General features: G+C 43.8%; 1 protein-coding gene across 5 annotated transcripts in view; it reads left to right on the forward strand.

Moving 5' to 3' along the window:
- The window catches only part of fgd4a (FYVE, RhoGEF and PH domain containing 4a), a 94611-nt gene that overhangs the window by 44621 nt on the left and 37884 nt on the right, over nucleotides 1-12106 (forward strand). Inside the window, exon 1 of one of the 5 annotated variants that reach the window (XM_041890582.2) lies at nucleotides 9201-9934. The exons of the other annotated variants lie outside the window; for them this stretch is intronic. Coding sequence (XP_041746516.1) covers nucleotides 9733-9934 — 202 coding nt within the window. The 5' untranslated portion in view covers nucleotides 9201-9732. Of the gene's footprint in view, nucleotides 1-9200; nucleotides 9935-12106 lie in introns of those variants that run through there. 5 annotated transcript variants of the gene reach the window in all.

Here is a 12106-nt window from a genome sequence, read left to right on the forward strand (position 1 = left end):
TGTTCATTAGCTACTGTTGTCTACTGTACTAAAAGAGGTTAACTATTTAACATTTTGAGAAATAACAGGCCCTATAGTGCTGTGTAGATGTGAGCATGGTGTACTGCTCATTGTACTGTGGTTTCCTTCGCTAAAAGCTCTTTCCTCCTTCCTTCCCCCAGCCCGAGGTGATAACACTGTCAGTGCTTCTTAGTTTAACCAAGTGTAGTTGTGTGGTGTTAAGACAATGCTGCATGTGAGCATGGGTGTGTGAGGACAGAGTGTATGTGTGTGTGGGACAGAGTGTATGTGTGTGTGGGGACAGTGTATGTGTGTGTGGGGACAGAGTGTATGTGTGTGTGGGGACAGTGTATGTGTGTGTGGGGACAGAGTGTATGTGTGTGTGGGGACAGAGTGTATGTGTGTGTGGGGACAGAGTGTATGTGTGTGTGGGGACAGAGTGTATGTGTGTGTGGGGACAGAGTGTATGTGTGTGTGGGGACAGAGTGTATGTGTGTGTGGGGACAGAGTGTATGTGTGTGTGAGGACAGAGTGTATGTGTGTGGGGACAGAGTGTATGTGTGTGTGGGGACAGAGTGTATGTGTGTGTGGGGACAGAGTGTATGTGTGTGTGGGGACAGAGTGTATGTGTGTGTGAGGACAGAGTGTATGTGTGTGTGGGGACAGAGTGTATGTGTGTGTGGGGACAGAGTGTATGTGTGTGTGGGGACAGAGTGTATGTGTGTGTGGGGACAGAGTGTATGTGTGTGTGGGGACAGAGTGTATGTGTGTGTGGGGACAGAGTGTATGTGTGTGTGGGGACAGAGTGTATGTGTGTGTGGGGACAGAGTGTATGTGTGTGTGGGGACAGAGGTGTCATCACACACATTCATACTGTGCTACATAGTCCTTTTTGTTTAGGGCAGAGAGAAAATGAAAGCAATAGTGGTCCCATCCAGATTAGATGTGCGGAGGGCAGTGGAATGCATGCTAGACTGTAGAAACGCTCCCCTCGGCAGCACACAGGTTCACAGACAGAGTGTGTGTGTGTGGCTTAGAGCAGTAATGATGTATGAGTCTCTCCCTTCTGTGCCACACTTTCTCTGTCTTTTTCCATCTACCCTCCTCCCTCTCTTCTCATCTACCAGTCTAACCCCCTTTCTCTCTACATTCGTCTGTCCTTTCCCTCTTTTAATTGTATTTCTACTTTTTCCCCTGTGCTTATCTGCCCTCCCTCCCTCCCTCCCTCTCTTCCATTTTTTCCCCAGTGAGGGTAGCCTATCATCTAAAATTGGGCTGTGAATTAGTGGATGAGGGGAGGGTTAATCTGAAGGTCTGGGTGGTTCAACACAGCCACTTAATCCCAGGCCTTACTGTAAATCCTCCTGTCTGTCTCTCTTTCTGTCTGTTGTAGTGGGTCATCTGGTCTCCGTGTCTCTGGGAGTTCAGTATGTAACTATTACTCTAACACTGGGTTTAACTCTCCTTTTCACTACAAGGTGATTCCACGCCAGCGTAGTCTGAAAATATCTCTGATTGTTCTGGCAATTCTCACATAGTAACTTCATTTGGAGGAACAAACCCTTTTTGAGAAAATCATGATGAAAGTGGCAATTTTAGGCCCTTTTTAGACCTATACATGCCTCCTGTAAGACCCTATGATCCGTGAACAGACAACATATTAGTGTCATGATACTCCTTATAGTGTTCTCTCAAATATGGAGTATGTCTAGATTCTGAAATAAAACCTTTCACATTAATTTATTAAACATTAAAAATATTAATATTAATATCTCAAAACTACTGTTTTTGATTTTGCTTATTTGTAGACATATTTTTTGTAACAATATACTCTTCAAACACGTCAAATTTCCAGAGTGGGCTCTCGTGTACCTTTGAATGGCCAGGTAGCAGATAATGCAAAATGTTGCAGGTTTTTAGGCAATGTTATTTTTTTGAGTCTTGAGGTCAAAAACATTGTTAACCGGGAGTGTCTCCTTGGTAATAATATAGTAGCTACCATAGTATTAAAGCTATGCATTAAGAAAGCATGTAATGAGATACCTGCAGAGAGGAATCCCTACTGGTCAGACTGGTTAATAAAGTGATGGAAGGAAATGCCTGCCATTCCCTCCATTCTCCAAAAGCTGATCAAATCAAATCAAATTTTATTGGTCACATGCGCCGAATACAACAGGTGCAGACATTACAGTGAAATGCTTACTTACAGCCCTTAACCAACAGTGCATTTATTTTAAACAAAAAAAGTAAGAATAAAACAACAACAAAAAAGTGTTGAGAAAAAAAGAGCAGAAGTAAAAATAAAGTGACAGTAGGGAGGCTATATATACAATAGAATAAAGTGACAGTAGGGAGGCTATATATACAGGGGGGTACCGTTGCATAGTCAATGTGCGGGGGCACTGGCTAGTTGAGGTAGTTGAGGTAATATGTACATGTGGGTAGAGTTAAAGTGACTATGCATAAATACTTAACAGAGTAGCAGCAGCGTAAAAAGTATGGGGTGGGGGGGCAGTGCAAATAGTCCGGGTAGCCATGATTAGCTGTTCAGGAGTCTTATGGCTTGGGGGTAGAAGCTGTTGAGAAGTCTTTTGGACCTAGACTTGGCACTCCGGTACCGCTTGCCGTGCGGTAGCAGAGAGAACAGTCTATGACTAGGGTGACTGGAGTCTTTGACAATTTTGAGGGCCTTCCTCTGACACCGCCTGGTATAGAGGTCCTGGATGGCAGGGAGCTTTGCCCCTGTGATGTACTGGGCCGTACGCACTACCCTCTGTAGTGCCTTGCGGTCAGAGGCCAAGCAGTTGCCATACCAGGCGGTGATGCAACCAGTCAGGATGCTCTCGATGGTGCAGCTGTAGAATTTTTTGAGGATCTGAGGACCCATGCCAAATCTTTTTAGTCTCCTGAGGGGGGAATAGGCTTTGTCGTGCCCTCTTCACGACTGTCTTGGTGTGTTTGGACCATGATAGTTCGTTGGTGATGTGGACACCAAGGAACTTGAAGCTCTCAACCTGTTCCACTACAGCCCCGTCGATGAGAATGGGGCGTGCTCAGTCCTCTTTTTTTTCCTGTAGTCCACAATCATCTCCTTTGTCTTGGTCACGTTGAGGGAGAGGTTGTTGTCCTGGCACCACACGGCCAGATCTCTGACCTCCTCCCTATAGGCTGTCTCATCGTTGGTCGGTGATCAGGCCTACCACTGTTGTGTCGTCGGCAAACTTAATGATGGTGTTGGAGTCGTGCCTGGCCATGCAGTCATGGGTGAACAGAGAGTACAGGAGGGGACTGAGCACGCACCCCTGAGGGGGCCCCCGTGTTGAGGATCAGTGTGGCAGATGTGTTGTTACCTACCCTTACCACCTGGGGGCGGCCCGTCAGGAAGTCCAGGATCCAGTTGCAGAGGGAGGTGTTTAGTCCCAGGATCCTTAGCTTAGTGATGAGCTTTGAGGGCACTATGGTGTTGAATGCTGAGCTGTAGTCAATGAATAGCATTCTCACGTAGGTGTTCCTCTTGTCCAGGTGGGGAAAGGGCAGTGTGGAGTGCGATAGAGATTGCATCATCTGTGGATCTGTTGGGGCGGTATGCAAATTGGAGTGGGTCTAGGGTTTCTGGGATTATGCTGTTGATGTGAGCCATGACCAGTCTTTCAAAGCACTTCATGGCTACAGACGTCAGTGCCACGGGTCGGTAGTCATTTAGGCAGGTTATCTTAGAGTTCTTGGGCACGGGGACTATGGTGGTCTGCTTGAAACATGTTGGTATTACAGACTCAGTCAGGGACATGTTGAAAATGTCAGTGAAGACACTTGCCAGTTGGTCAGCACATGCTCGGAGTACACGTCCTGGTAATCCGTCTGGCCCTGCGGCCTTGTGAATGTTGACCTGCTTAAAAGTCTTACTCACATCGGCTACGGAGAGCGTGATCACATAGTCGTCCCGGAACAGCTGGTGCTCTCATGCATGCTTCAGTGTTGCTTGCCTCGAAGCGAGCATAGAAGTGGTTTAGCTCGTCTGGTAGGCTTGTGTCACTGGGCAGCTCGCGGCTGTGCTTCCCTTTGTAGTCTGTAATAGTTTTCAAGCCCTGCCACATCCGACGAGCGTCAGAGCCAGTGTAGTATGATTCAATCTTAGACCTGTATTGACTCTTTGCCTGTTTGATGGTTCGTCGGAGGTCATAGCGGGATTTCTTATAAGCGTCCGGGTTAGAGTCCCGTTCCTTGAAAGCGGCAGCTCTACCCTTTAGCTCAGTGCGGATGTTTCCTGTAATCCATGGCTTCTGGTTGGGGTATGTACGTACGGTCACTGTGGGGACGACATCATCGATGCACTTATTGATGAAGCCAGTGACTGATGTGGTGTACTCCTCAATGCTGTCTGAAGAATCCCGGAACATGTTCCAGTCTGTGCTAGCAAAACAGTCCTGTAGCTTAGCATCTGCGTCATCTGACCACTTTTTTATTAGCCGAATCACTGGTGCTTCCTGCTTCAGTTTTTGCTTATAAGCAGGAATCAGGAGGATAGAGTTATGGTCAGATTTGCCAAATGGAGGGCGAGGGAGAGCTTTGTATGCGTCTCTGTGTGTGGAGTAAAGGTGGTCTAGAGTTTTTTCCCCTCTGGTTGCACATTTAACATGCTGGTAGAAATTAGGTAGAACGGATTTAAGTTTCCCTGCATTAAAGTCCCCTGCTACTAGGAGCGCTGCATCTGGATGAGCGTTTTCCTGTTGATTAATGGCCTTGTACAACTCATTCAGTGCAATCTTAATGCCAGCATTGGTTTGTGGTGGTAAATAGACAGCTGTCAAAGGGTGTGGGTGTGTGTGTGTGTGTGTTCATTCAAAATGTATATGCATACAACAGAACAGTAGATGTGTTAAACTGCCCATGTATGTGTGTGTTAGAATAGAATGCTGGTTTCCTGTGCGATACAGTAGGTTCTGTCATGAGCTGATTGTTAGAATCTGAGAACCTGATATACTGTGTGTGCGTGCGTGCGTGCTCCATAATGACCAAGCAAAAACAGGTTTTTACACATTTTTGCTAATGTATTAAAAATAAAAAACTGAAATATCACAATTTATCACAAGTATTCAGTACTTTGTTGAAGCACCTTTGGCAGCGATTACAGCTTTGAGTCTTCTGGGGTATGACACTACAAGCTTGGCACACCTGTATTTCGGAGTTGCACAGCTATTTTCAGGTCTCTCCAGAGATGTTAAATCGTGTTCAAGTCCGGGCTCTGGCTGGGCCACTCAAAGACATTAAGAGACTTGTCCCGAAGCCACTCCTGCGTTGTCTTGGCTGTGTGCTTAGGGTTGTTGTCCTGTTGGAAGGTGAACCGTCGCCCCAGTCTGAGGTCCTGAGCGCTCTGGAGCAGGTTTTCATCAAGGATCTCTCTGTACTTTGCTCCGTTCATCTTTCCCTCAATCCTGACTAGTCTCCGCTGAAAAACATCCCCACAGCATGATGCTGCCACCACCATGCTTCACCGTAGGGATGGTGCCAGGTTTCCTCCAGACTTGACACTTGGCATTCAGGCCAAAGAGTTCAATCTTGGTTTCATCAGACCAGAGAATCTTGTTTCTCATGGTCTGAGAGTCCTTTAAGTGCCTTTTGGCAACCTCCAAGCGGGCTGTCATGTGCCTTTTGCTGAGGAGTGGCTTCCGTCTGGCCAGTCTACCATAAAGGCCTGATTGGTGGAGTGCTGCAGAGATGGTTATCCTTCTGGAAGGTTCTCCCATCACCACAGAGGAACTCTGGAGCTCTGTCAGAGTGATCATCAGAATAATCTTAGTGATTCCAAACTTCTTCCATTTAAGAATGATGGAGGCCACTGTGTTCTTGGGGACCTTCAATGCTGCAGACATTTTTTAGTAGCCTTCCCCAGATCTGTTCCTCGATACAGTCCTGTTTCGGAGCTCTACGGACAATTCCTTCGACCTCATAGCTTGGTTTTTGCTCAGACATGCACTGTCAACTGTGGTACTTTATATAGACAGGAGTGTGCCTTTCCGAATCATGTCCATTCAATTGGATTTACCACAGGTGTACTCCAATCAAGTTGTAGAAACATCTCAAGGATGATCAATGGAAACAAGATGCACCTGAGCTAAATTTTGAGTCTCATAGCAAAGGGTCTGAATACTTACAATTGAAGTCGGAAGTTTACATACACTTAGGTTGGAGTCATTAAAACTCGTTTTTCAACCACTCCACACATTTCTTGTTAACAAACTATAGTTTTGGCAAGTCGGTTAGGACATCTACTTAGTACATGACACAAGTAATTTTTCCAACAATTGTTTACAGACAGGTTATTTCACTTATAATTAATTGTATCACAATTCCAGTGGGTCTGAAGTTTACATACACTAAGTTGACTGTGCCTTTAAACAGCTTGGAAAATTCCAGAAAATGATGTCATGTCTTTAGAACATTCTGATAGGCTATTTGACATCATTTGAGTCAATTGGAGGTGTACCTGTGGATGTATTTCAAGGCCTACCTTCAAACTCAGTGCCTCTTTGCTTGACATCATGGGAAAATCAAAAGAAATCAGCCAAGACCTCAGAAAAAAAAATGGTAGACCTCCACAAGTCTGGTTCATCCTTGGGAGCAATTTCCAAACGCCTGAAGGTACCACGTTCATCTTAACAAACAATAGTACGCAAGTATAAACACCATGGGACCACGCAGCCGTCATACCGCTCAGGAAAGAGGCGCGTTCTGTCTCCTAGAGATGAACGTACTTTGGTACGAAAAGTGCAAATCAATCCCAGAACAACAGCAGAGGACCTTGTGAAGATGCTGGAGGAAACAGGTACAAAAGTATCTACAGTGCTATGAAAAAGTATTTGCCCCCTTTCTAATTTTCTCTACTTTTGCATATTTGTGATACTGAATGCTATCAGATCTTCAACCAAAACCTAATATTATATAAAGGGAACATAAGTGAACAAATAACACAACAATTACATTTTTATTTCATTTATTTCATAAACAAAGTTATGCAACACTCAATTCCCCTGTGTGAAAAAGTAATTGCCCCCAAATGCTTCCTGTAGTTGTTGATCTGTCTCTCACGTTGCTGTGGAGGAATTTTGGCCCACTCTTCCATGCAGAACTGCGTCACTGAGTTTGTTAACTCAGTGACGTGTGGGTTTTCAAGCATGAACTGCTCGTTTCAAATCCTGCCACAACATCTCAATTGGGATTAGGTCTGGACTTTGACTAGGCCATTCCAAAACTTCCAATTTGTTGCTTTTTAACTATTTTCATGTAGACTTGATTGTGTGTTTTGGATCATTGTCTTGCTGCATGACCCAGCTGGGCTTCAGCTTCAGCTCACAGACGGATGTTCTGACATTCTCCTGTAGAATTCTCTGATACAGAGCAGAATTCATGGTTCCTTCTATTAAGGCAAGTCGTCCAGGTCCTGAGGCAGCAAAGCATCCCCAAACCATCACACCACCACCACCATGCTTGACCTTTGGTATGATGTTCTTACTGTGGAATGCAGAGTTTGGTTTTCGCCAGGCATTACTGGAACCATGTCGTCCAAAAAAGTTATACTTTTGATTCATCTGTCCATAGAACGTTCTTCCAAGAGTCTTGATGATCATCCAGGTGCTTTTTGGCAAACTTGAGTCAACTTTTTGGACGAGATGGGTCCCATTATGCCTGGCGAAAACCAAACACTTCATTCCACAGTAAGAACATCATACCAAAGGTCAAGCATGGTGGTGGTGGTGGTGTAATGAGAGTCACAGTCCATCAGTAGAACATACTGTAGTTCTTGCCCTCAAGAGCAAAGAGATCTATTCCTACTTTGCCCCATGGTCTCAACACCTCTTTTTCCTTAACCCACATTGGCTCTTTGCTCTGTTTTGACCTGTATTTCTGGCATGTCTGCTCTATATCAGCATTAATCTTGGGCCAAAAAAACAATGCTTTTGCACGTCGTTTTGACTTTTCCATCCGTAGATGGCCCGTATATCTGGTTTCGTTTTGAGCTGTCAAAAGCTCTGGACAATGGTCTGCCATTAACAATTATTTCCCTGGCCTGTACTCGAGTTGCAAGTCCATAGTTTTAGAAAAAGTCTCTGTACCCTTGGTGGTGTGTACGCTAGATCCTTCTTTGCAATAGTAACCAAAGGTTTATGATCTGTTTCGGCCCACACTGTTTTACCATAGATAAACACATGGAATTTCTTATATACATATGACAGTTCTAATGCCTCTTTCTCAATCAGAGCATAGTTAGTTACAATCAGAAGTTGTCAGAGCCCTGGAGGTATATGCGACTGGGTGCCATCTAGTGCGATACTGCTGTAACAACACTGCACCTAAACCTGCTTTAGAGGCATCTGCTGAGACTTTGGTTTTGCGCTTTTCATCATAGAACCTCAGGACTGGAGCATGCATGATTTAATGCCTTGAGCTCCTCAAACTCTTTCTGGTGATTACTGTTCCAACATCTCCCGCTCTCCAACTCCTGTGCGCAGGCTGCACGTCCCCCAAGTGGTCACGTGGCCTCCTATGCAATATGCCACAGGAAGCTACTCTGAAAATATAGTTTAGCAAGCTACTAAGTTCTTCACCCTGGAAGAAGTTAAGCACTTAACTAAACTTACTTTGAAAAAGTAGTTCGCTACATCCAAACTACTTAGTGAAAAATGATCATATGCAAATCTGAAATGTCATAGACTATAAATTGCAAGAACCGATAACTTTGGGGTCATATGTTTGTTAACAGAATGTGAAATTTAGCCTATTAAACACAAAAACAATATTTCAAGTGAGAATTTACGCAGGTCTGATACCAGAAAATAAAGGAAATTATGGCCTAATTCTCCCAGATTTCTATGTAGAGTGTAGTTCCAGTAGTTAGCTACACCGCTACATGGCAAAAAAGTAATTAACTACTGAAAACACTACCTAGACTTGAACTTAGTTCAACTAACACTAAGCTACTGCAAAATGTAGTTACAATACTAGTTCAACTACATGTAACTTAGTTAACTACTCCCCAACACCGTGTGGGTGGCTAACTTTCTGTGTCTTTCTCTCTCTAGTCTCTCACTGTCTCCGTCCTTGTGCTGTGTGTGTAGACAGCCTGAGAAAGAAAGAGACTGAAAAGGGGACTTTTACTTTCATAACAAAATTAAAACAAATCAGATCAGCAAAAGGAGCATGAGGAATTTGGTAAAGACTTTAATTAGGTTAATGTGGAAGGTGTGTGTGCATCGTTTTATGTGAGTTTGTTTTAGTGTATGACTTAAGGTATGATTTGTTTTATTTGTGTCTCACTGCTGTAATCCTTTCTATATTTGATTAGAATCAAGATCGGACCAATTTAATCCTGATCATATTGGATTGTACCCTGGGTTCATCTCTATATTATACGACCCTCCATGTAGGCTAGTAGGCCTAAAGTGGTATCTCAGTCAAGGTGTTACTGAAGTTGATTAGTTATTATTATAAAGGACTTTGGGCTGCTATATGTTCATCAACCCTCTCTCATTTCATTCTAATTCAGCACATTATATTACATTTTATTGAATTACACATCCTTTCAGAGCCAATTCACCCTTGGTTCCCCTTATCACTGCGATGATAGTGCTATGGGGAAGTGTGCTTGTATGTGTTTGCACATGTGTGTTTGTGCACTATGCACTCGGTCAGTGTTTTATGTCCCTCTAGTTGTTTTGAGAGAGAGAGAGAAGGGGGATGGAGGGAAGGAGAGTGGGAAGGAAGGAGTCTTCCCCTCGTTTCTCCGCTGAGCTGAGTCACTTAGCTCTGAGCTGCAGTGCCTGCCTGCCTGGGAGGATTGCGTGTTTCTGCCAAACTTTCCCTACTACTCCTTTGGGAGGTTTGAGCTGCCTTGTCTGTCCTGTAAGGATTTCCTACTGCTCTGTAGAAGAGGCTTTGGGTGAGTTTATTCTCATGTTATGTCAGTTCTTCAGCTTGTCCCCTCCTCTCTCTCACGTTTTCTTAGATGAATGTGCTATTGTGGTTGATTTACATCTATTTCTGGAGTTAGACTATTCTCATAGCTGTCGCCCTTTGCACTGAAAGTATTAGATAATGTCACAGTATTTAATCATTGCAGGCAGGAGTCCAAGGACGATGTATGGATTGTGGATGTATTCACTTTAAAATCTGAATTCCTTCCCTTTTTCTTGTATGCGCTCACACAACCCTGCTCATAACTGGAAATCACTGAGAAATCCTCATACCACCCATTTTGAATCCCAGGCAGATTTGATTATAAATACTGTTAGATATGCAGTGTGCTGAGAGTGGGGTGTCCTCTTGGGGCACAGGGCTCTGGTCTATTTTAGGTTGGAAGTAAAAGCAGTAACTTAGACCATGGTTACAGTTATAGTCTGAAACTGTTCTCAGACACGCCCTTCTCTGGGTGGTGGCTGGGTGCAGAAAGACAGGTGTGCCTATTGTTTTTACTCACAGCTCTCACTTGAGTGTCGGGGACACATGTTGTCTCAGAGAGAGAGCGACTCTTATCTGACACTCCAAACCGATCGAAATCTAGCATGCATCGGTCAGAAAATTCATTCAAATGCTACGAATTGCCGGTTCACCATTTCTTGTGCTATGTATTAATTGGCTATGTCAGCAAAAAAATTTGATAAATATTGATACATTACTATTTCAAATACTTAGAATCTGGAAAATGTACAGGTGATTTCAGATTAAAAGTGATGCCCCCTCATATGGATCAGTTTAGGTGTCTACATACGCCATAGACTTATACATAATTTACACACACGCGCACACACACACACACACACACACACACACACACACACACACACACACAGAGAGAAGTCAGCTCAGACAGATCCAGCTCAGAGGCCCAGCTCATGAGCTCCATCAGCAGCAGAATTAATGTGTTTATGCAACATATGTTAGTGCATTGAATCGCATCGAACCGAACCGAATCACATCGACTCGTTCCTCTAATCAAACCGAATCGTTTCAAACTAAAACGTATCATTCCTGTATCGTATCGTAGCCCATGTATCTAGATACGTATCGAATTGTCTTAAAATGGAAAGATGCACATCCCTAATTATACCACAAATTAGATACAGCTTTTTCAAGCATCCACTTAAAAACAATATATATTCCTAGAGGCATCGTGGTTGGTCGATCCTGTTATTTTCCCTCTCTCTCTCTGTGAGGTAAAGGATGGGGATACGCTGCTCTTATCTCTGATTACAGAGAAAGTGGTTTTGTTAGATTGATACATTCCTTCATCCTCTCTGAGCCTGGTTGTATTGGTAAACCTGCATTCTTGTGTGTCTGTGTCGGCAAGGACAGGGAGGGGTCTTCTAAATGGAGGAGATATCTTTAGTAACACCAGCAGCACACTGGAGGCTTTAACACACAGACCCTGACCTGAGGTAAACTTTTTTTTTTATTGAACGGATCTTCTGCACTCTTCCTCCTCTGCTCTCTCCGGATGTCATGAAAGATTAAGAGGACAGAGTATTTGGCCTATTTTCTGTTCTCTGCACCCTGGCAAGACTCCTCTGCCTTTTAATACAGTGATAGAGTTCAGTACTGGGGAGAATATTTTTCATGTGTCATTATAATTTTGTTAGATGCTAGATAAATGTCTTTGATAATTTTCATTGGATCATTCTTGAGGATTTACTTATGACTGTCTTGAGTGAAGTGAATGCCATGATTTCCACCAGAGTTGGTCTAAACGTATTTTGAAACAAGTGAATGCCCACAAGCTTGTTCTCCCTGCCTGCTCAATAGTAAAATATGTTGTAGTGTTGAGAAGGTTCGGCCCAGTTGCCATGGTAGCAGGTCTCCTACAGTGTAAATCAAGGACAGAGCCTCAGGTGGGATTGTGTTCACCTGAGCTCTGCATTCACTATTAACTATTGGATTTAGCTGCGAATTTTCAATATTTGCTCACTTTCCAGTTTCTACAGAATTCTGTTAGGCCTTCTACCCCAGGCTCAGAAGCTCGCCTTGCAAACATCCATATTCACTTATTCTAACTGATGTGGACTAATGCGGTTTTAAATTGGAATCGGAAGACAGACTTTCAAATAAAAGAGAAGAA

This window comes from Coregonus clupeaformis, chromosome 11 (genome assembly GCF_020615455.1).
Source record: "Coregonus clupeaformis isolate EN_2021a chromosome 11, ASM2061545v1, whole genome shotgun sequence".
NCBI lineage: Eukaryota > Metazoa > Chordata > Actinopteri > Salmoniformes > Salmonidae > Coregonus > Coregonus clupeaformis.